The sequence below is a fragment of the Festucalex cinctus genome, chromosome 8 (genome assembly GCF_051991245.1).
Source record: "Festucalex cinctus isolate MCC-2025b chromosome 8, RoL_Fcin_1.0, whole genome shotgun sequence".
Lineage (NCBI taxonomy): Eukaryota > Metazoa > Chordata > Actinopteri > Syngnathiformes > Syngnathidae > Festucalex > Festucalex cinctus.
This window is the reverse complement of record NC_135418.1, coordinates 16,906,083-16,929,367: the sequence shown is the minus strand read 5'-3', so window position 1 is coordinate 16,929,367 and position 23,285 is coordinate 16,906,083. Positions and strand designations below refer to the sequence as shown.

The following is a 23,285-nucleotide window of genomic DNA, read 5'->3' as shown; positions in this document are numbered from 1 at the left end:
GTGACAAACAGGCTTTCCTTTTGTTGAACAGAAAGTCAGTGCATCAGCAGAGTGAGGGAGAGAGCGGATGAGGCATCAAGAGCAGACAGCGGGCCAGAGGCCAAGCAATCTGTTGATGTTGACAGAATAGTTGGTGGGGATGGAGTGATCATTGTAAATAGGTGTCAAATGTCTATTTAAAAAAAACAAAAAAAAAACATTACAATAGAACTTTAGTATACAATTTGAAACAGGTAAGTTTAAGTTTCTACACCTAAAAAGTCAAGTTAGGAATTGCAACTGTCAGAATTTGAACATCTGTATTTCAAACTCAACTTGACTTTTTCCCTTTCATTGTGAGCCAGATGATCAAACAGCACGTCTAAAAGAGTTCCCGTGGTGTTTGCTTCAACTTGTGGCTGCTAAACCGTGCCTGAGCATCTGACACTTCCTGGCCAAGAATATTGCCACGACATATTTAGAGTACAAAGTACAGTACAAATTTTAATATCAATGCATGTTTTTATTTAATAGTCATTTTGATAATTTCACAAGAAAATTGTATGTGTAAATGATATTTTTTCAAAGAGCCAAATTCATGCATTTTAACATCTGAAGTCTGAAAACATTTAAAAACGTCATATCAAATATCACATCTACAGTATATTAAGACTAATACGAAAAAATGTGTACCTTAACGCAAAATGGGATGCAGTACTTGTTTTAAGCAAAATTCTGTAACAGTTTTGTTTTTCTTTTTTTCTAAAGAAAAATATTTCAACAATAACAGTTTGCCTTTTTTAAACTGGAATTCCCTGCAGTTGCTCATGGAAATGTAATCAAATGCCCATCTCTAATTTGAATATCAAATTACAACATCTGACCAATCAACAGTCATCAATAAGTAGTTATACAACTACAATCGTTACCTCCATCATGAAGATTATTTTCATCATTCCTCAAGAGAATTAAGTAAACTTGAACTGGCCAACATGAAATGTGGAATGTGCTTTCTTTGTAAAATAATACTAAAATCTACTCATCCATTTTGTCTCGCTGACATAGGCCATGTTCACTTTTGCACCTAATTAGTCTAAAATCATCAAATGTACAAAAAAAAATTAATATATAAAAGTGAAAATGTGACGGTCCCTTGTTATCCAAAATAGTTCAATCATAACTCGCTGTGGAAACAAATCCAATAAGAGCAAAACCTCCACCGTACTAGTCTTTTCTAAGAGATGCTCTGTAAATATTATTGTTTAGATTGTCGTCACGGTGCACAAGATGTACATAAAATCTCCTCGGCAGATGTTCTTCAAAAAAACTCGGCGTCTTGTGCTCTTTGCGCATTTTGGACGAGAGATAAACCACAGCCTTATTCTTGCACAGGTGGGCCAGCGTGTCCACTAACAGCGCATACGTCTCGGGGAGGTAAACGATGTCTGCGCCCAGCACCAGGTCCCAGTCTGAGGGGAACTTCATGTGGTCCTCACCCCAGGACAGAGGCAGGACAGTGGGAGGGCCAGAGGGCCAACCGCTGGATGGCATGTTTGCGCAGACATTGGCCTTAAGTTGTGGAAGAGTCACGGGAAGATCTGTGAGGGTCACGTCTGCACCTATAAGTAAAAAAAAAAAAGTAGTTTTGTTTATCAGGTGTCATTGAATGGTGAGTAATTTTACTTTACTATTTCATACAGCAATTAACTTAGGGCTACATGACAGTTAAAAAAAAAAAAGTTTCAATGTTAATTCAAAAACATTGCTGGTGGAGGTCAAGATCTTATAAATCGGTGTGGTATTATATGATGTGATATTATAGAATATTTTGCATTATGATATAGCTAAAGCGGTCAGGGCAACTCACTTCTTACTTCACAATTGCACTGTTTGTGGTTAATTAAAAAAGAAGAGAAAAAGTTCCACCTCAATGTTGTTTTTCAATAAAAACACCAGGAGGCGCAGTTTCTCCAGCGCAGATATTGGGATAGGTTCCATCCAGACTGTACTTTTTTGTTGTTGTTGTTTTGTCATTAGTTAAATCGTGTTCGGCCGTTCAACCAACCAGTTCACTGTGTGACCTTCTTAACATTGAAATTCAAACTTATAAACCTTGTATGAAAAATTCTTCAGTTCTAACTTATATGCCATCTTTCGTCTCTGTACGGAGTAAACTGAGCATCTTCTTGTGCCACGTTACTCTTCGTTAGTAACGTCGAAACAACGCACTGTAATTTCTAAAGTGAGGACAACCTAAATAAAAGCTAACAGAATGTTAAAAAAAAATAAAAAAATCCTGCGACTGTCACCCGACGTGACATCACATAAAATGTGTAATTTGTATAACGTGCCAATGTGTGTGTGTGTGTGACGTTACATACCGAGGCGAGCAGCCACGATGCCAACTACACCAGTCCCCGATCCCAGCTCGATGACGCGAGTCCCGCACCACTCCACACGTTGCTCCTCAAAATATCGGCACAACTGCAGCGCCTGTGCACACGCGGACACATACATGTCCGGGTGTGCTTTCAGCAATTGCACATGTGTAAAGTCGACATGGTGATAGTACTCACTGATTCCCACACGGGCGCAGCCACACCGAGGTTTGCACCAAAAACCTGGATGATTCTCAGCTCCTGGCCCATTAAATTATAAACGCTATCCTGAGAAAACGTGTCAGCGAACAAACACTCGTCGGCGGGGAAAGGGTCATCGTCATTCACGCAACAGCTCATCGTGCTTTATTGATGGAAGTTTGTTTTTTGTTTTTTTTTCTAAGAAAAAAAAAAACATGTTTAAAGTGTAGTCCAAACATTTTCCGGGTCAACTAGCATTAGCTGGCTAGCTAGCTAAACTCGTCGATTAACCATTTTGACGAAAAGCAGAAGGTTAAACACGATGGATTCCAGTCGAGTTCTCGCAAGATCCGAGTAAATATGTAAGTGTATTAAACACGATAATTAAGAATAATTCATTAAGATTCGCAATATGTTATTGTTTTTGAATAGCTGATATTTTATTTTGAAAGGCAAGGTAATGATGTTTATGTTCCGGGTCACCATAGCTCCACGTGTACATTGTACACGTATTCAGTAATAATTTATCCCAGGCAACAACATAGTCCAGCGCTAAATTTAATTCAACAATTCGGGTTATATAGTTTATATAAATCCGTATATGCGACAGTGCTCGTTTAATGCGGATTTGTATGTACATCGGAACGACATCGATAGTTTACGCTAACCATAGTTGGCAAAGGTACTCAACTCTACTTATTAAATTTATTTCAGCGTTAATTCTTTACTTTATATAATACAACATGAATTCCGTTGGTATAATAAAAAAAAGGCAAATATATAAAGCTCACTCAAAAAACAAGCTTCGACATCATGTTGCAGGTTTATTTATTTTTTTATTAAAAATTATCCGCACGAGTACCAATTGCACATTTTTCACATTGAGCTTCACGTTAATGACATAAACGGTTTGTGTCGTAAAAAAAAACAAATAACGAGCTGCTTTGAAAAGCTTCTACCTTCACATGACAAGTGTGCTATTCACACAGTCATACTTGCTTGACATGTAAAATACTAGACATTGTCAAGTGCTTTACAACACAGCGGGTGGGAAAAGTCCTGATTCTGCCATTGCAGAGTGGCTCCTGAAGACGTAAAACTGCCAGGCTTGACAACTTGGTACCCCGATTTCAGGCTACTGATGATGGTGGCCAGTCTCATTCACACCACTGACGACACGAGGAGCAACAAGGGGTGGTGTGTGTTGCTCAAGGACACTTGTGACAGCGGCCACTCCGACTGTGGATTACAGATTCACCAAAACAAGCTCCTCATCTATCAGTCTTTATAGATCAACAGAGCAAAAACAAAATAAAACATAACTCGGTTTTTATGTAGCTGGTTGGATCACAGTTTCCTGCTTGGAGTGCTCAACATGGATATTTAAGATTTAGTAATTCTGCTCCTCTTGATCATTTGTAGTTTTAAAAAATAAATAATTCATTTCATCATACAGAGGACAGTAGTTTTACATCCACAACACCTTCCTCTTGCTCAGGCCTCATGTGCAAACTGCAGTACAAAAAAAAGAAAAGAAAAAAAGTAGCACTTAATGCAGGGGCCACAAAAAATAATAAAGCAATAACAGTTGGATTAGAAATGGGTCATTTTAAAATGAACTGCAGAAATAATTTGGTACAGTACTGCTTGTTGCTGCTCTCCCAGCCTTTAACAGTAAAATACTGCTTTTCTACATATGTGAACCCCATTTTCACATGGAAATCACGCAGAGACCACTCTGCTGCTACAACATACACAACACATGCTTGTCCAGTTACGTATGCCGTAAAGTGTTTTCTCTTGAGAAAGAAAGACAGATATGCCAACACGGTCAAGTATAAGCCTAGACGTATACATGTGAGTCACAATCAGACTGTTGATTGATTGTTGGATTTAAAAAACAAAAACACCTCGCTTCAGTCCAAAGCACACCAGAAAACCGACATGGAATTTCATGATTCCCGTTTGGTGTGAAAGGCCATCAACTTGGTTTCGAGCAGAGGTCCACGACAAACACTCACACAGAGAGCAAAAGGAATGCAAGATTAAAACTTGAACTTGGTTGAAAAAAGAATAATAATTAGAATGATGACTATGACAAAGAGGATCAAAATGACCAGCATCTTCCTGTTTTTCTTCTGGTACTGCTCTGCCTGCAAGCAAGAAAACACCATCAAATGTATAAACGGTACTGGATGTCACAAAATATTCCGCGTCAACTGACTTTTACCTTTTGTAACTGTTTCAAGCCATCATCTGTCTTAACGCACGCTTGCTCCACATTGAAGTCGATTCTGTCAAGAACGGTGCCCTTGAGGAACAACAGCGTCCGGACAATTTTACAACTAGAATTTTGCAGGAGCTCGGCTATTTGGAACGCTACATTTTATACGTCATCCACAGGGATTGATGTGCAGTAATCACCTGCTCCACCACCATTCCAGCCAAGTCCCGGAAAATCTCGTTGAGATCGGAGATGGACTGAACGATTTGTCTGATCTCGCGCTCTCGCTCTTCCACCAGGACTGTGTTCTGCTCCACCAGCATCAACTGGTCGTCTGTGAAGCCCTGAAATGGATGGGAAACATTTTGAGTGCACAAAGTGAAGTATGCAACTGAATTACTATTTAATATGAATAGGGAGATAATTTTAGCAGCACAATAATTGTTAATATTTAGTGAATATTGGAGGGATTAAGGAGGTTGTTTCTTTGTCCCCACCCTATTGAGTCAGTGTGTTGGCGAATGCTTGAACCAATGTTTATTTTTCTGCTATTGTTCTTTTCTGCATGCAGGTCACCTGTACAAATAATTCCCCAGCTAATATTTCACCATCCCATATTAAATGACATTATTTCAGTTCACCTGAAATTCTTGATCGCATTTTAAAGAGTCACACACCTTGTCATACAAAGCTAAATCCTCGTCCTCTTCCATTAATGGTCCTGAGTCAAAAAAGTGCTTTGATCGCTCCTCACGATTCTTCATACCTGCAATGACAATTTCATGTACGTTCAACAAGTTTAAAGTCAACATTAAACATTTCTTGACATTAATGTGACCTCACTAGTCTAAACATGACATTCTGATGAAATATTATTACATTTGTGGAAAATGATATGAAGCAAAATCCAGCCTTTCCCCACCCCCAATGTCATTGGGTGTCATTGGGTGCGGCCATTTTGCCACTTGCTGTCGACTGAAGATGACATCACAGTTGCTCAGTGCTCAGGAAACGACCAATCACAGCTTAGCGGTTTTCTGACGCTGCACTGTGATTGGTTGTTACCTGAGACCCTGAGCAACATTGATCATTGTCATGTTTCGACTAGAGAGGCTGCATAGAACACATTTTTATATAAAAAAATAAATAAATAAATGTTTTGAGTTGACTTTCACTTTAAACAAACACTTTCCAGATAAATGTATATTGTGCTAATAAAGCGTACGTTTTAAGTAGCTGGACTGCGTGTGCCGGAAATTGAGGGACAGTTCCTGAAGACTCTGCGCCAGAGACGAGACCACGTTTCTCAGCAGTCTCTCCTCCTGCTCGGTGCAGTGGCCACAACGAGACTGCAGGCCCGTTACGGCTCGCTGACATCGGTGGAACATCTGCACTCAACACAGAGTTGTGTTTCCCCAATTTAATTGAGCCACGACATATTTTATATTGAGAAAAATCTCACACCACACCAAAGCGTACTGCACAGAAACTAAGATGCATTATTTTTAGTCAAGAAACAATACAATTTTGGACCAACTAAGTAAAACTGAATACACCGTAAAGAATTGGCTGTAGAAGTTACAGTACAGGTAAATGACTGGCCAAAAAAAAGTTGCCAGCTAATTCAGCTAATTCTCAGTTAATTACTGAGATTTTATAACTATTGCTGACTTTTTTTTTTTTTTTTAAATCAATTAGTCAAGTCAGAAAATATATATACATTTGACAGTAATATGTTGTAATTGATTTAAAAAAAAGTTGCTTGCTAATTATATAATATCGGTTAATTACTGTCAAAATATATGACAGCATATTACTGTACTGTATATATATATTTTTTTACTGTATATAAATTACAGTTCCTTGCAGTAAATTACAGTTACCGCATTATTTTAATACAGTCCGGTAGTAAAAAATTCCAGTAAAATGTTATTGATTTTTACAACAATTAACAGACTTTATAATTAGCCGGCATTTTTAAAAAAATCAATTACAACATATTACTGTCAAATTTCTATATATTTTTACTATATATAAATTAGTTACTGTATTAAAATACAGTAAGTAATTTACAGTAACTAGCGTTGGCTTTACTTGAGTGATTTAAAAAAAAAAGTTATCAACTAATTATTAAAATCTCAGTAATTAACAGATTTTACAATAATTAGCTAAAATTACAGCAATGCATGTATATAAATTACAATTCTGTACTGTAAATTAGTCTTAATCAGTAAGGAAATGTATTCTTTACATTTATTTACTACATTTAAAGAATACAATAGCTAAATTACATACAAAAATTACAAAAAAAAATATATAGTAATATGCTGTCATTGATTTTTACAGTAATAAACAGATTTTACAATTATTAGCTGGCAACTTTTTGCCAGTTATTTACTGTAAATTCTAGTTAATTCTTTGCATTATAGTTGCACGAATGTGCAGCAGCCGTGGTTGTGAATGGCTCATACTTAATTCAGTCAGCTGCGTACCTGCGTGATCTCCTGCGTAGTGATTTCGATGGCGTGCTCTTCCTCACTACTGTCATCCAGCGTGGGTCGATTCATGTGCTTGTCGTGAAGCAAAGCCAGGTCCTTCATCTTCTGACGAACCCGCGAGATTTCATACTGGATCTGAAAAGGATCCAAAGCGCTGTCAGACATCATCAAGGATGAGTTCTGGAAATTTCTAAACCGGGTTACCTCGTCGATGCCCTCTACCCATTTGGGGGGCAACTTCCTGGTGACGCCGATGGCCGCTTCGGGATCCAGACTGATCCCCGACACCAACGCCATCCGATCGTCAGCCAACTGGAAAACAAGATCATTTTGTTCCCAATTTCTACAATGAGGGATCAATTTAGTGCATCGCTCCAAGTACCGGGGATGATTGTTCCATAAATCAAAAATAATGGTACCTCATCAAGTTCCTAGATTGGCAGATAGCAGTGCGGTTCCATCCAATAGCAGATAAGGAGGAAAAGGAAAGCAGGACAGAAGTGAGCCCCAGAAATTGCAGCAATGCCCACCAAGCAACACCAGCAATAATTACTTTATAACAATATAAACAGCGTCTGTAGACATAGTGATGAGTTATATTTTATATTTATAAACATTTGTTCCACTGCATTGAATTCAGCTGAACCCCCCAAAAGCACAAACATCCTAACATTAAATCAACACCAATTATGATTTTATTAGGGCAGAATGGGCACAAAGCAGACATTGAGACAGAAAACAAACAATTTAACCATGTTTGTTTACTGTGTTACTTGGCTGTGACATATTTAAAGCAGCCAATACATACTGCACATACAGACAACAGCGGCAGCAGATTAAACAGACAACACAAGACATTAAACATCAAGTTTGGATGGCCTGTTTGTTTGCATGTATAGGACAATCAGGAATACTGTACATAAATAATGAAGAGGCTTTCTGTGGTCTCCTGCTTTTTCAGTGCAGAAAGCACTCGGTTCAAACATGTTCATGCTCATCACTGCAGTTGCCACGATAAACACGCTCAAATATATAGCAGCATTTAGCACTTGAGCCCACCCACCAACTGGTCGATAAAGTAATTTTAATTTTAGTAATAAAAAATAATCAAAAAATTCTTCTAATCGACACGGTGTCCAAATTGAAGTCTTTAGAATATAATAAATGTAATACAACATTAAATAAATGAACATATCTGTGAAATTAAAAAATATATATTAACATGTATGTTGTTTATTCACAATAGATGTTTTACTTTAGTACATCTGTAATAATGCTGCTTCTCCTTTCTCAAAAATTTACACAATATTTACCACAGAGTGATGCAGCCAAACAAACTACGACCCCTGGTGTTCTTATTGGGAGACATTTTTAGTATTTTATTGGACGACAACAACAAAAAAATAGTGTGAGCAATTGAGCATCAAGGAAAAGGCAGATTTCTCTGGCAGCTTAAGCTATATTTACTACAAAAAGATAAAGCAGCCATGACGAGAAAACAGCATGGATATTTATTGACCTACTTCGGTGGCAGAGACTCTCCATGCTTCGCTTTTTTTAATTACAATAATATTCATTAACAAATAATTGCAGCTGCTTCCAAGAAAAGCCTTTTTTTTGTTCCCTTACAGATTGTACAAACGGGTCCTCACATGATTTACCTAAAGATAGCTATCAATATTTCTTGAATGTCGTCGTTTGTAGGCTAACATTAAAATCTGATCTCATTATCCTACTGACACATAAATCAGTCCTGAGGTGAATTACCGTGGCAACGAAATAACAATGACAGGAATCTGCCCTAATTACCTTTACTAGACACTCATTCTACTCTAGCTAGCACAAGTATGACTGGCTATAATGCAAACACACACATAATAGTAAAATGTCAAAACGATGCAGACCACTCACCGCAGCATTGCTACGTGTACTCAGACGGGGGTCGTTTGTACTCACTTGCTCAGCCAATATCTGCCGGTTTTGGATCGCATTGTTCCGCATTAACAAGAAGGCATCTGTCAGACGCCGAGTGGCCATGACTCGATAGCTACGAGTGTTACACACGGACGCAAAAGTGTGTGCGGCTCGGCTTCGTCTTTATTGTATTTGCAGCTCTTCACCGCTTGCTATCATTAGCATTAGCCTTGCCTGTGAAATATAATGAGGGGGAACTCGCGATCCAACGCCAATAATAAAGGGTCGTAATACAATCTATATTATTTCTAATACCTTACGCCATATTCAACAAACATGACCCCTACGAAAATGTGGATTTAGTTTCAAATTGGCAACGTCGTTCCTCTTCCAACTGATACCGGAAATGATAAGACGTATACACCTGAGTCTGCGTGAAGCCGTTCTTATTCTACTACGTCAAGAACCAGAGCTGGCGTTAAAACCAAAATTTGGCGCAACCTACTGGTCATATGGTGTACTACTGTAATGGGCCAGGTCATTTGATAAGGTTTAAAATAACTAACTAACTAACTAACTAACTAACTAACTAACTAACTAACTAACTAACTGTAAAAGCATGAGGAATTGATCGTTTTAATTAAATATTCCACTCTTTCTTAATTAATGTTTTTAAATGTATAATTTTAATTACACAGTATACTACTGTAATGGGACAGGTGTTTTGTAGATAAAGTAAAAACAAACACACAAACAAACAAACAATTATTTAATACAGGTTAAACATGTCAAGTAGACAGCATGTGTATTTTTTTATTTACAACAAATTGCTATAACCCATGATTTAGTTAAAAATGTTAAATGTTACATATAAAATAGTTTAACTATTCCTTTAATTTTATTTACAATAATAAAATAAAGCATTTTTAAATTTAAAATTGTTAAATGTATCTGTAAAATTAACCAATTTAATGTTATTTACATATGATTTACAAGAAATCAATAACAATAAATATCAAATAATAAAACATGAACTACTACTACTGCTGCTGCTACTACTAATAATCACGATCATCATCGTCATCATCATTATCATGAGAATCAACATCACAATCATAATAATCATGATACTAAAAAAACAAAAAAAACAAAACAAAAAAAAAACATCAGCCAGCTTTGCTGTGTGATGTGTGCATTCTCCCTATTCTTGTGAGGTTTTTCTTTGGGTGCTCTGGTTTCCTCCTTCATAATTCATCCATCCATCCATCTTCTTGACCGCTTATTCCTCACAAGGGTCGCGGGGGGTGCTGGACCCTATCTCAGCTGGCTCTGGGCAGTAAGCGGGGTACACCCTGGAATGGTTGCCAGCCAATCGCAGAGCACACAGAGACAAACAACCATCCACACTCACACGCACACCTAGGGACAATTCGGAGCGCCCAATCAACCTGCCATGCATGTCTTTGGAATGTGGGAGGAGACCGGAGTACCCGCAGAAGACCCACGCAGGCACGGGGAGAACATGCAAACTCCACCAAGGAAGGCCGGAGTCTGGACTCGAACCCGAGTCCTCAGAACTGGGAGGCGGACGTGTTAACCAGTCCTCCACCGTGCCGCCCAGCATCCATAATTCAAGATTCCAAATTATCCATAGGTGTAAATGGTTCACTGAATGCTTGATTAGGCAAGCCTGCACATTTAGATGAGCTAAACAAAATTCAGGACATAGAACCTAGATCAGTTAGTCGAAACATAGAGTGGATGCAGAGAAGAGTCACAGAATAAAAGAATGTGAGGGAATACGTTTTTTTTTTTAGTGTCTACTTGTTTTTAGTTCTTACTGATTTGAAGCCACGTCAAGGAACAGGGAAGCTTATCTTGTGGGTTGCGAATGAAACAACGGCAAAGAAATAAACATTTGCTCTCATCTGTTATCTGTCAGTAACAAACTCGAAAACACAGTACAATTACTGTACTTTCTGTACAATACAATGTTTTTTCCCCACTTCAAAGTGTTTGTATCTGACTCTCCCTCTTCTCTGTGGTGTGTCAACACCTTTCATCAACTAATTGCATGTCTGGATGATTGTGCATGCAGCCATGAAATAGGCTTTTCTCTCTTCAAGTATTTGAAGTTGTTCTTACACTATTATCACATAATACTCTCACTTTTTTTTTTTACAGTACTGTTCAGACTGTCTATTGATATTTTAGTGCATTTATATAAAATTCCACTCATTTGGTGCCATTGATTGTATCTTCGATTATTAACCCAAATATGTTACTTATTCCTATTATGGAACACATTGAATTTAATTTCAGTACTGTACAGAAAAAAAAATCATAAATCCTGATTGTAAAGTGGTACCCAACTTTGTTTTTGATTCATACATTGGTCTATAAAAGGTCCGAGTGCTGATATTATCTGCTTGAGTTCCCATTTGAGAGGCGTTGGCACTCACAGTCATCATGTGGTAACAGGCTCCTCCTCCTGCTGCCATTCTTAATCCCTGACATCCTCTAATGCCGAAACGGACTAGACTAGACGCTGTCTGCTGCTGTTGCTTTAACAGCTTCGTGATCACAACATCAAACTGAGACGAGGTGAGGATCTTGAGCCTCAGGGGTCTAAAACATGCGGAGAAGTCAACTTTAGTCTGTCTGTTTTGTTGTGGCTCATTTGAAATGCTGGACTAATGTACATGCGCTGGATGGACAGAGATGCCTTATATAATTTAACAAACACATTTCGTGATAAAGAAAGATCATTGGGTGACGTACTAAGAGGGGTGTGTTCAACTTTCGACTTTTGTGTGTAGCTTCAGGAATGGAGGGGAACCAGTTTAAGGAGTCACTCGGAAATTAAAGCCTCATTGTGTGACTCAACGGCAAATGAATGCTTGCATGTGTCAAGCTTCGGTCCTCCATCTTTTGCGTTGCTTTCTCCCTCAGATAAGAAATGGCTTCCTCTGATGATGCAGAAGGTACTCTGACACCTGTGGATTTTATCCAGCTACAGGAATACATGCAATGTAAGTGAGTCTTACTATTTTAAAAAGTGGCTCTAAACTGTCGGTAAAAACATGTTGTGACATACAGTCGCAATTATCAGATTATTATTTTTAAAGCAGTAAACAATGAGTCACTGATTATATGAATGCTTAGTAAGTCAAGTATTTGCTTCCAAAAAGCATGTTTTTTTTTAACGCGTGATTGATATAAATACTGTAGCTTGTGACTTTTTTTTTTGCAGGCAGCACTTTGAAGGTGAAAGATGTGATCAAGGCCCAGCACAGAGAGGTCAGTTATGCAGTTGCACCTGTGGAAAGGCCTCCTTCCTTTATTGAGAGTTTGAAAGTAAGGGGAAACAATTTCTTATTTGTGGGAAATGCAATGGAACTCAAGCATGATCATCCTCAGTTGAATATCAAGCTTGTGGGTGGAAATGATGAATAGCCGATTCAAGCGTTCACAAGTTATTTAATCATTTGTTCGGGTTTCAGCATGAGCATTAGCAATGAAAAGAAAATCCATTAGGATTACATGAGACGTTTTTTTTTTTTTTTAAAGCATTGCATTGTATTGTTCCACTCTGCGTCATCTTTGTTTGATTTCTTTGTACAGTATGTGGATGCAGAAGGGTTCAGCCTCTTCCTCAAGACTTACCTCGAAGTCAATGACGTTCCTGCAGATTTCTGCCAGCGCCTTTTCCGTTACTTCCAAAACGTCGAGCAGGATGACTCCACAAAAGCAAGCCAGGCCAAGTGTAAATTGATTCTGATGCACGTGCAAACCACACATCTGCATCTCTGCAGTACAATCCAGTAGGAGTTGGTCGACTAAAGATTTTTTTTTTATGCTGAAAATCTAGTTGAAGTCGATTAATTGTGAGAAAGCCTGTTATTTCGACATGTATCTACTTCCACATAATTATTAAGTATTCCAATTTCAACATTTTCGAAAAATTCATGCCTCGCGGGCTATTATTTTTCTCATTCCAAAATCTTTTCCCAAAATTCAACATTTTCAACCAAAATGTCCCAATTCATCCCCAATGGGACATTCAACATAACAGATTCACGTTGTTCCTGTTTGAAAATCAAACATTCAGCACATTCAATTAAACTTAGGATCAATTTTCAACTTGCCAAAATCCCCACTGACCAAAAATTTATACCACTAAAATTGACAGTAAAAAAAAAAAAAAAAAAAAAAAAAATCCTCTTCATTCCCAATGACACATCCAAAAAATAAAAAAAAATAAAATAAAAACAGCTTTACATCATCGTCCCCAATTGAAATTCAAAACATTTACTATATTTAATTGAACTTGGTAACAATTTCCAACAATTTCTTTCTCCCCAAAACAATTCTCCATTAATTTCTCTGCGCCACATCGTGTTAAAGTTCTCTGTAAAGTAGAAATTGTAAAATGAGATGCCAAAATACCGTGGTTAGCGATTAGCGTCGACCTGCCGACTAGTCGACTAATCGATTCAACCATACACGAGAATCTAAAGTGGCAGTCTCAATTTTGTTTTTTTTTGTTTTTTTATATTCATTTCTTTGTTTTTAAAAGATGCTAAGTTTAATTTCTTGCTTGGGTTTCTGTCAGGTGGGGTGTTTCTCCGCGATGTGTCCTGTTACTTCTCAGTGCTGGAGGAAGGGCAGCCACAAGAGAAGCTGGAATGTTGGTTACTTTCTCAATGTTTTGTGGCATTTTCTTTTCATGCGTTTTACCTTTTTTTCTCATTTAGGTTACCTGAGCGAGGCTTTGACATTGACAATGTGTGCAATTATGTTTTCTGTTTGTGCTTTCAGTTACTTTCAAACTTTATGACAAAGACGGTAATGGCCACCTGGATAGCTCTGTAAGTTTCTCCAATCACAGCTGTTCCAATGAATGGAATGTATCTTGAAAAAAAAAAAAAAAAAGAATACTTTTGTTTGTCCAATAGGAAGTGGATCGGATCATCACGCAGATGATGCGAGCGGCTGATTACCTTGGCTGGGATGTGGCTGAGCTCAGAACTGTAGGAACACTCTTACTGCATTAATACTTTGCATGAGAGCTTTGTAGTCTACTGCTGAGAGGACATGATTATGTCAAATACGAACTAAATAAGGCAGATGGCCACAATAGCTACATTTAGGGATTATCCAACAAACAAAATCCATGTTACTCAACTAAAAGCTCTAAATACATCCTCAGAATTCAGGTATTGTAATATTGAACCACCATCAGATTTGCTGTTTTGACAACGCTATCTGTTGTGAATAATTGTTGCATCTCCAAAACCATTATTCTTCAGGAAATTAAAAAAAAAGAAGAAGCATATTTTCATTTGTTATTAACTCATTCACTCCCAACCATTTTCACCTAAGTGTTTTCCTGGATTTTGACTGATTTTTCAAGGCCCGCAAAATATTATGTTCTATTGGTCTAAAAAAAATATGGAACATACCAAAAGAGAGTTTAGAGTATCTTATTTTATCAGGGAAAAAAAGTATATTCCTTTCTGTTTCTGCTGTGCAACAATTAGCAATAGAACAAAGCTAAGTTTCATCGTTTTTCACAATTCTGCTTGGAACTGTGGGGAAATCAGCTTGTTTTAACATGGCGTGGTTGATCTCTTATACTCTGCTGCCACTCAACCATTTTCTGCAGTAGAGAGACTGCATCAAAGCCTTCTCTATGCTCTGGCACAAAAAACGTATAAGTACGTCTTTGGGACACTTAAAACATTTAAAATATGACGTAGTTATACGTTTTTGGGAGCTAATGAGTTAAAGATATTATCATTAAAGTTCTTGTGCACTTTAGATCAGTTAATAATTGTAAATAAATAAATAAATAAATAAATAAATAAATAAATAAATAAATGTAGAACCATGTGTGAACTAGTACCATTATGTGCATAGTCACAGCTTCTCAGTAAGTTGCAGTTTTTGCGTTTTTTCATCGAGGATAAAGAATATGTGCCTGTGAATATTGTTATATCATCTGTCAACATGCGTTACTACATACACCATTTGTGTTCAAATATTTGTTGCTTAAAATATTGCACCAGCAATATTCATTAGCCAGTCTATGGCATTTGACATTGCATATTAGCAATGAGCTAGCCAACTTTAAATAATATTTATTCCTTGTCCGCCAAAATGCTGTTTGTTGTGAAGTGAGTTGAGTTCACCGGACACACCATCGTGGCTTATTAGTGGACTGGACACAGAGGTCACAAAAAATGCTTACATTTGTGTTTGCAAGATGTATGTCAAGAATACTAAAGCAAAACATTTGAGGTTGCTACCTTACAAGCCATTGACTCAAAACATATACTCTTTTTCTGAGTGTGCATAGGTACTCAAGGACATGATGACAGCAATTGATGTGGATGGCAGCGGTACTGTCACTCTGGAGGAATGGCTGAAAGGAGGCATGAACAATGTGCCTTTACTTGTACTGCTTGGACTGAAGGTAAAACTCAAACATTGCTAAACTTCACTTGTCTCTCTTTTTTTTTTTTTTTTTTTTTTTGTTCTTACCAAACTTCCTGGTGTGTTTGCTTCCCCACCCATAGGTGCCGCGAAGGGATGGGCAGCATATTTGGAGAATGAAGAATTTTAATAAACCGGCCTACTGTTGTGTGTGTCAGAGTATGCTGCTCGGCCTCAGGAAACAGGGACTCTGCTGCTCCCGTAAGTGCACTAAGACACTACAAGGGATCAGTTTAGGGATTCAAAAAACTGGTGGTTGGGACTCAAAATGCTGATTGGTCATTTTTGTTGCAGTTTGCTGTTATCATAGTTTATGTATTGTCAAAGTTATTACCATATCACATATTACAGTTAGTTTGGAGAGAAACCAAATTTGTATTTCTTTCTTTCTTTCTTTCTTTCTTTCTTTCTTTCTTTCTTTCTTTCTTTCTTTCTTTCTTTCTTTCTTTCTTTCTTTCTTTCTTTCTTTCTTTCTTTCTTAAAATAATAGTTCTCATATTCTCTGCCCTCAGGTTGCAAATATACTGCCCATAGTCATTGTTCCAACAAGAATGTTGAACCCTGTGCTTCCACCTTTGTCAAATCTCAACAGGAACTGAGGGTAAGAACTGGTTTGCTCGGAAATATTTATTAAGAAAAAAAAAATGCTTCTTGTTCTTGTAATATTTCTTTGTGGTCTTGAAATATATTTACACATCTATTTTACTTATGAGGCTGTGCTTGGTGCAATCTGTGGTCTGTTAGCTGTCAATAAGAGTTAAATAGTAGATGTGTTGCTAAGAAGTTGTTAAAAAAGAAAAACAACACCACCATATGTTGTAAAGAAAGTTTTCAGCCTATTTATTTTTAACCATTGAAAGTAATCTCAAATATTCTTGACAGACCAAGCTCTACAGTTTAATTGAATTTTGAAATACTGAACCCAAACAAACCCAAAAGTGCCTTCATCATCTTATTGGCTGGCAAAAAAACATAATAGTAAATAATAATAGTGGTGGTGTAATCAAAACGTTCTAAAAATCAACTTTTGTCTCAGGTGCCATCTCACAACTGGGTCCGATCTGACCGCAGCTCCAAGTGTCAAGTTTGCCAAAGAAAGATTAAAACTTTAGCTGGAAGACGGTGTGTGTGGTGCCAGCAGATGGTGAGAAGAATGCCACTCAAAGCTTTCATTTAATAAGGAGAACTTTAAAGGGGAAGTCAATCTTAAGCATTTCTTGACGAATAATATGTTATGTGTGGCCTCACTTGTCTAAACATGACATTCTGATTAAGAATATCACATTTGTGGAATATGAGTTATGCACCAAAATACAGATGTTTTTATCCATCTCAGGGGGTGGCCATTTTGCAACTTTCTGTCGACTGAAGATGACGTCACAGTTGCTAAGGGGTCAGGAAACCACCAATCACAGGTTACCTGTTTTCTGAAGCAGAGCTGTGATTGGATGTTGCCTGTGTCCTGATCAACTGTGATGTCATCTTCAGTCGACAGCAAGTGGCAAAATGGCCGCTCCCTGAGATGGATTAAAAAAAAAAAAGCTGGACTTTGCTGCTGAACTCATATTCCACTAACACAATATTAACCAGAATGCTATATTTAGACTAGTGGGGCTGCGAAGAACATAATGGTTGACTTCTCTTTTAATATAAAAATAATTAATTAAAAGGATAACTACAATAAGTTGACATGGCCGTGTTTTTGATTAAGCGCCACGATGAGTGCATCTACACTGGACTATCCACCTGCAATTGTGGGCCCCTGAAAGATCACATACTCCCTCCATGGGCCATATATGCTCACTCCAAGGTAGAACACCATAATGTTCTCCGATTTGTTGCATAGTTGAGTTCATTGTTTGTCTTATGTTTCCTTAAGGAACAGGACACCAGTCTGTTGAACGTGACTCCTGATGGCAACATCTTACAGGTGCAGTACTTGCGTTGCCAGGACCCGCACATATTACTATTACGTGACATATATGACCATGTAATATTGCATAAAAACAATAAACAAAGGAATTGATGTACACAAATGGAGAGCCCATATTTAAACAATGCTTCCTGTAGATTGATGGATAAAGTATTTTCCCTCAGATTGTCCCGATTCCTGACGTTCATCCGCTGCTGGTGTTCGTAAACCCGAAAAGTGGAGGAAACCAGGGTGAAAGGTGAGTTAACATCAGGTACATTACTGTAGTTGCATTATGTAATGAGATCCAAAAAAACTGATGGTCACAAGTATTCTGCCTTTACAACAATAATAAGAGAGATGTACAGTATTGTTTGTTGTCATTTGCAACATTAGATCTATTGTATCATATTGAGATTTTTTTTTTTTTAGTGAAGTAGTGAAGATTCACACCACTGCAAACTATAACTACAATAACAAGCATAATGTTAAATTAAAGGGCTCCAGAAACTCAAAATGTATAAATACCTGATAAAATTAACTGTACTATGATAAATGCATTTTTAAAAGGTTAACTTAAACCACCTTGAACACTCAAAAAAATAGCATTTGTTGCCTGTCCTCAAGTCATAAAATAACTTACGTATGAAATATGATCTGGGCTACATCAGTTTATGTGGCCTGCGAAAACTAATCAAGCATGTCAACTTCCACGATGCTTGCTAAAATCTGTACCAAAAGTTCAAATTGTCGTGTGCAATAAATAATAGCGTTGACACATTTACAGCTATAATTCAAATCCTTTATGAATTTTTAGACATTATTTTAACATATTTGTGTTACTCCTTATCCCAAAAGAAAAAATAGTTAAAATGTACACTTCATTTGTGTCCCTCAGCTTTTACTTACTGTTTTACTTATTTTGTATTTTTTTACACATTTATTTTCATTTTTACATTTTTGTTACATCACCGTAATGTGCTATTAGCATCAGTGCCACTTTTGCAACACTCTTTGCATATCATGCAAAGCAATATAAACAAAGCAGTTAGGAACAATTCAGAAATATGTTAATCAATTGTATTATCCGTGTTTCCTCTACAGAGTTCTCTGTAAGTTTCAGTACCTGCTGAATCCACGTCAAGTGTACAACCTTTCAAATGGCGGTCCTGCCCCTGGGTAACGCACATCCGCCACACTTCCCCTTAACTATTGTGCGTACATTTCTTCACAATAACACTTTTTTTTTTTTTTTTTTTAAGGCTACATTTCTTCCGCAATCTCCGTGACTACAGGATCTTGGCATGCGGAGGCGATGGCACAGTCGGTTGGGTCTTGGATGCCATCGGTGCAGCAACATTTGCCTTAGAAGAGGACTCAAATACAGTATGTGATAATAAACCATGCACGTTTTTACGTTTTCAGACAAAGCTGGGCTCCCGGTGAATCCTCAAGTAGCGATCCTGCCCTTGGGTACTGGCAATGACCTGGCTCGCTGTCTGCGCTGGGGGGGAGGTAAAAGCATCAGACTCAGGAAAATATTAATTCAGATGCAATTTCAGCTGTGATGCATTTTCCCTACTCGTCTTCTGACCTTTTGGAAGGCTACGATGGGTCCGATCTGACAGAGATCCTGAAGAACATTGAGACAAGTGAGCTGATCCAAATGGACCGCTGGAACATTCAGGTGACACCGAATGATCCTAAACAAGAGGGTGACCCCGTGCCCTATCACATCATCAACAGCTACTTCTCAGTAGGATCGGTGAGTTACATATTGTCGGATTATTGATGCAGTACTTGAATTTGAGCGGTAAACTGAATTTTTGTTGTTGCGCAGGATGCTTCCGTTGCTCATCGTTTCCACTCCATGAGAGAGAAATACCCTCAGAGGTTCAACAGCAGGTGATCATGAGTAGTATGAAACTGCAATAGATGCAACAAAATGGCGGCAAACCACTACTTTTGTCGAGATGAAGCTCCTCAGACCACTTCAACATAGTTCCTTAGGCACCAAGATGGTATCAAAGCACTACGTTTGTCTAGCTTAATCTCCTCAACTCACTTCAACATAGTTGCATGGTACAAATATACCCATATATGGCACCAAAGCACTACTTTTGTCTAGATAGAGCTCCTCAACTAACTCCAACCTATTTTCTTGCCATGAAAATGGTACCAAAGCACTACATTTGTCGAGCTTAATCTCCTCACCTCACTTTAACATAGTTACTTTGGACCAAGATGGTACCAAAGCACTATGTTTGTCTAGCTTAATATACTCAACTCAATTCAACATAGTTCCATGGCGCAATGATGCCCTTATATGGTTTCAAAGCAATACTTTTTGTCTCGATAGAGCTTCTCAACTCATATAATCATATTTCCTTACCACCAAGATGCTACAAGATGGCAGTAAAGTACTACTTTTGTGTATATGAAGCTCCTAAACTCACTTCAGCATAGTTATTTGGCACCAAGGTGGTACCAAAGCACTACGTTTGTCTAGATTAATCTTGTCAACTTTCATTTCATCATACTTCCTTAGTACCAAGATGTCCCCTATACAAGTAGTACCAACTTCAAGCCACTACTTTTGTCTAGATCAGGGGCGGGCGTCGAGGATTTGGAGGTTTCCCTCTTCCAACACAAGCTGATTCCAATCAACAGGATCGTTATCAGGCTTATTCAGAGCTTGCTGATAAGATGATCATATATCAGCTGTGTTGGAGAAGGGAAACACGCAACACGAAACCTGCAGAACTCTCGTCCCCGAGGACCGAGATTGCCCAGCCCTGGTCTAGATGAAGCTCCTCAACTTACTTCAACATAGTTCCTTGCCACCAAGATGCTACAAGATTGCACCAAAGCACTACCTTTGTGTACATGAAGCTCCTGAACTCACTGCAACATAGTTTCTTCGCACCAAGGTGGCACCAAAGCACTACTTTTGTCTATATTAATCTCCTCAATTTATTTCAACATCGTTGATAGGTACTAAAATGTCCCAGTTGATACCAAACCACTTTGACATTTTTTGTCTAGATGAAACTCAACTCACGTCAACATAGTTCCTTGGTACTAAAATAGCATCAAAGCACTACTTTTGTCTACTCAAATCTCCTTGACTTACTTCAACATAGTACCTTGGCATCAAGGTGGTGCCAAAGCATTACTTCAACTGTTTTGTCCTGAGCACAAAACAACATATAGGTGTTTTTCAGCTACTAATGCGGAATAAATAAATAAATAAATAACAAAGATATCCACAGATAGGTGGATCTGCACATCACTACACTTTCATTAATTAATTGCACTGTTTGTTGTGCAAGTGTACCTAGTAAAGATGATTTTCTTCTGATATTCTAAAGAATGAAAAACAAGCTTTGGTATTTGGAGTTTGCCACATCCGAGACCATCTCTTCCTCTTGCAAGAACCTCACAGAGAGTCTCGCCATTGAGGTGAATGTTTTTCTGGCCTGGAATGTGACCTTTTTTAGTGACCACACAGTACACCCCTAATCATTTGTTGTCACGCTCTTTGATAAACGTGTAACAACAGTGCTGTGGGAAACCTCTAGACCTGAGCAGCACGCCTCTCGCATGCATCGCTGTCCTCAACATACCCAGCATCTACGGAGGCTCCAACCTGTGGGGCGAGTCAAGTAAGCCTGACAGTCCATCAAGCGTGCAGCGGGATGAAGTCATCACTGACCCAGAAGTTCTTAAAACAACAGCACAAGGTAGATTTTTGTTTTCTAGTTACTATACTGTTCTAAACCTCTTTTATGAGCCTTTTCAACATGATGTGTTTATTGACAGACATGACTGATAAGCGTCTGGAGGTGGTAGGCCTGGAAGGGATGATAGAAATGGGTCAGATCTACACTGGGCTGAAGAGCGCCGGGCACAGATTGGCACAGGCTTCCCAAATTACCATCAGGTGGTGTGCTTATTCTTTTTTTTTTTTTTTACCTTGAACAGAACGCCTGAATCATTGCTCCAAACTTAACTCTTGTCACTCCAATATAGGACATTCAAAGCCCTGCCCATGCAAATTGACGGGGAGCCATGGTTGCAACCTCCTTGTACAGTAAGTCTCTATATTAGTCACTAACGATAGAATGTGCAAAATGTGAATCTTTGTAATGTTCATGTAGTTCTTTGATTGTGGAAAGCAGTATGGTTAAACTAAATATTAATTTATCAATTAATTACGAACTCCAGCAATGCAATATGGAAAATAATTTCAGTCCAAAATCCACTACAAATAAATGGTAAAATGTCTATACTGTAAATCACTTAGCATTCGTCATTACCAACCTTAAAACTGCATTAATTTTAATCTCCAGCAGGGGCCGACATTGACCTCATTACACCCAACACAATAGATTTTTTTTTTTTTTTTTTTTTTTTTTTAACGTGTTATTAAATGTGTCAATTAAAACTAAAACAGTAGTAGAATCTTTAAATCAAAGTAAACTTTAACGTTTTGTGAGATGATTGTTGGCACCTGGACATCTCAAATGCCCCAAGCAATTGCCTTTGTTTGCCTCTTATTAAGTGCATCAATGTGCACAATATGCATCATTCCAAACGATTTACATTTATTACACCTGTTGTGTCATCCTTTATTCCAGATCCACATCACTCATAAGAACCAAGCTAATATGTTAATGGGTCCACCAGTGAAGCAATCCAGTTTCTTCCACCTCAAGTAGAAACAGTCATTTTTCCACAGAGGCATTCCGGACAACAGTATTCCATAAATAATACAGATATACTTTGTATTTCAATGGTACATATCATTTTATGGCTGTTTTGTTTCCTACCATGGACAATGTGGAGCTTCCGTCACAACTCGGTGAAAGGAAGCTCGCCACTCATTGTAAACTGTTGGACTTTGGATTATTGCAATTTGATTTGTAATGCGATGAAATGTCAAATGAATATTACAACAATCTGTTTGCTAGTCACAGGCAAAAGAATTACAATACGCTGTTTGTTTTCACCATGTAAAGGACGCATTTATATTGCGTAAATATCAGAAATGCCCAGATGTTCGTAATTATCCATTCCTGAAATGTTATTCTGCAGACACTAGTTAGGAAGGAGTGTTGTTATTGTGTTCCAATTTGAAATAATGCAGCTTTTTATTGTGGTATAATAAACACATTTTAGATAGCTAGCAAGCCTGCTAAATAATGAGCTATTTTAGTTAGCTAGCTACATAAGGAAATCATTACGTTTACATGTGTTGTTGTGTTTGTGTATGGTTAGTAGGGTGTTAGCTTTGAAATGACATGCTTACCTGCACTTAATGTATTGTAATCATGTATTTATTTCTCTGTTTTAATTGACAGACTAGAGGAAACTCTCAGAATTTCCTTAATTCAAAGTGTTTGAATTTGGACCTTTAGGTGTTAGGCTATTATGTTTACTGTTAACTTGCCCAGTGTTCTTGTCTCTCATGTAAATTTTACAGTCAGGCAATATCTGTATAACCCAGTAAACCTACACGAGGATGAATTGTGGAATGAATTATAGTAGATTTAGTAGAAATCTTTCATTGTTGTTACTTTATTTATGGTCGATGGTTATTTTATTTTGATATTAAATGTTCAGAAATGTACCTCTTTCAAGTGTGTTCATGTCTTAGTTCTTGTTATTTTCAGCAGATG

At 37.8% G+C, this 23,285-nt stretch overlaps 3 protein-coding genes across 8 annotated transcripts; 1 reads left to right on the top strand and 2 right to left on the bottom strand.

The window, feature by feature from the left end:
- Window positions 1-523: 523 nt before the first annotated feature.
- LOC144023919 (EEF1A lysine methyltransferase 3-like) lies at window positions 524-2,730 on the bottom strand. The gene is made up of 3 exons (XM_077529867.1): window positions 2,556-2,730; window positions 2,361-2,472; window positions 524-1,598 (listed from the first exon to the last, which is right to left on the bottom strand). Exons 1-3 carry the CDS (start codon window positions 2,715-2,717, stop codon window positions 1,204-1,206), a joined length of 669 nt encoding a protein of 222 aa, XP_077385993.1. The 5' UTR covers window positions 2,718-2,730; the 3' UTR covers window positions 524-1,203.
- Window positions 2,731-3,369: 639 nt separating this feature from the next.
- Window positions 3,370-9,630, bottom strand: stx16 (syntaxin 16). Of its 3 annotated transcripts, XM_077530400.1 has the most exons (9): window positions 9,192-9,630; window positions 7,700-7,711; window positions 7,485-7,592; window positions 7,275-7,415; window positions 6,008-6,170; window positions 5,460-5,548; window positions 4,983-5,126; window positions 4,789-4,869; window positions 3,370-4,711 (listed from the first exon to the last, which is right to left on the bottom strand). In XM_077530400.1, exons 1-9 carry the CDS (start codon window positions 9,315-9,317, stop codon window positions 4,604-4,606), a joined length of 972 nt encoding a protein of 323 aa, XP_077386526.1. In that variant the 5' UTR covers window positions 9,318-9,630; the 3' UTR covers window positions 3,370-4,603. The 3 variants fall into 3 exon arrangements, with proteins under 3 accessions (XP_077386526.1, XP_077386527.1, XP_077386528.1); XM_077530401.1 differs by lacking the exon at window positions 7,700-7,711; XM_077530402.1 differs by lacking the exon at window positions 7,700-7,711 and having other exon boundaries at window positions 9,237-9,630.
- A 2,041-nt stretch (window positions 9,631-11,671) lies between these two features.
- dgkab (diacylglycerol kinase, alpha b) lies at window positions 11,672-23,236 on the top strand. 4 transcript variants are annotated; one of them, XM_077530027.1, is made up of 24 exons: window positions 11,672-11,798; window positions 12,147-12,226; window positions 12,448-12,494; window positions 12,819-12,960; window positions 13,810-13,884; window positions 14,016-14,065; window positions 14,153-14,227; window positions 15,556-15,672; window positions 15,776-15,893; window positions 16,205-16,293; window positions 16,729-16,836; window positions 17,404-17,502; window positions 17,572-17,622; window positions 17,790-17,863; window positions 18,709-18,783; window positions 18,867-18,952; window positions 19,030-19,119; window positions 19,209-19,369; window positions 19,445-19,509; window positions 20,976-21,066; window positions 21,167-21,347; window positions 21,427-21,547; window positions 21,637-21,697; window positions 22,245-23,236. In XM_077530027.1, the coding sequence occupies exons 2-24, from the start codon at window positions 12,154-12,156 to the stop codon at window positions 22,323-22,325; spliced, it is 2,130 nt and encodes a 709-aa protein (XP_077386153.1). In that variant the 5' UTR covers window positions 11,672-11,798; window positions 12,147-12,153; the 3' UTR covers window positions 22,326-23,236. The 4 variants fall into 4 exon arrangements, with proteins under 4 accessions (XP_077386153.1, XP_077386152.1, XP_077386154.1 ...); XM_077530026.1 differs by having other exon boundaries at window positions 12,448-12,551; XM_077530028.1 differs by lacking the exons at window positions 21,427-21,547; window positions 21,637-21,697; window positions 22,245-23,236 and having other exon boundaries at window positions 12,448-12,551; window positions 21,186-21,331.
- Window positions 23,237-23,285: the final 49 nt, after the last annotated feature.

Bases quoted from the DNA above. Each gene is read 5' to 3' on its own strand.
- stx16 (XM_077530400.1), bottom strand. From the start codon at position 9,317: ATGGCCACTCGGCGTCTGACAGATGCCTTCTTGTTAATGCGGAACAAT. The intron at 6,171-7,274 runs GTACGCAGCTGA...TGTTGAGTGCAG, and splicing joins CTACGCAGGAGATCACGCAG to ATGTTCCACCGATGTCAGCG. The intron at 4,870-4,982 runs GTGATTACTGCA...TTGTTCCTCAAG, and splicing joins CTGGAATGGTGGTGGAGCAG to GGCACCGTTCTTGACAGAAT.
- dgkab (XM_077530026.1), top strand. From the start codon at position 12,154: ATGGCTTCCTCTGATGATGCAGAAGGTACTCTGACACCTGTGGATTTT. The intron at 19,370-19,444 runs GTGAGTTACATA...GTTGTTGCGCAG, and splicing joins GCTACTTCTCAGTAGGATCG to GATGCTTCCGTTGCTCATCG. The intron at 21,548-21,636 runs GTGGTGTGCTTA...ACTCCAATATAG, and splicing joins GCTTCCCAAATTACCATCAG to GACATTCAAAGCCCTGCCCA.
- LOC144023919 (XM_077529867.1), bottom strand. From the start codon at position 2,717: ATGAGCTGTTGCGTGAATGACGATGACCCTTTCCCCGCCGACGAGTGT. The intron at 2,473-2,555 runs GTGAGTACTATC...GCGTGTGCACAG, and splicing joins CTGCGCCCGTGTGGGAATCA to GCGCTGCAGTTGTGCCGATA. The intron at 1,599-2,360 runs GTATGTAACGTC...TTTTACTTATAG, and splicing joins CATCGTGGCTGCTCGCCTCG to GTGCAGACGTGACCCTCACA.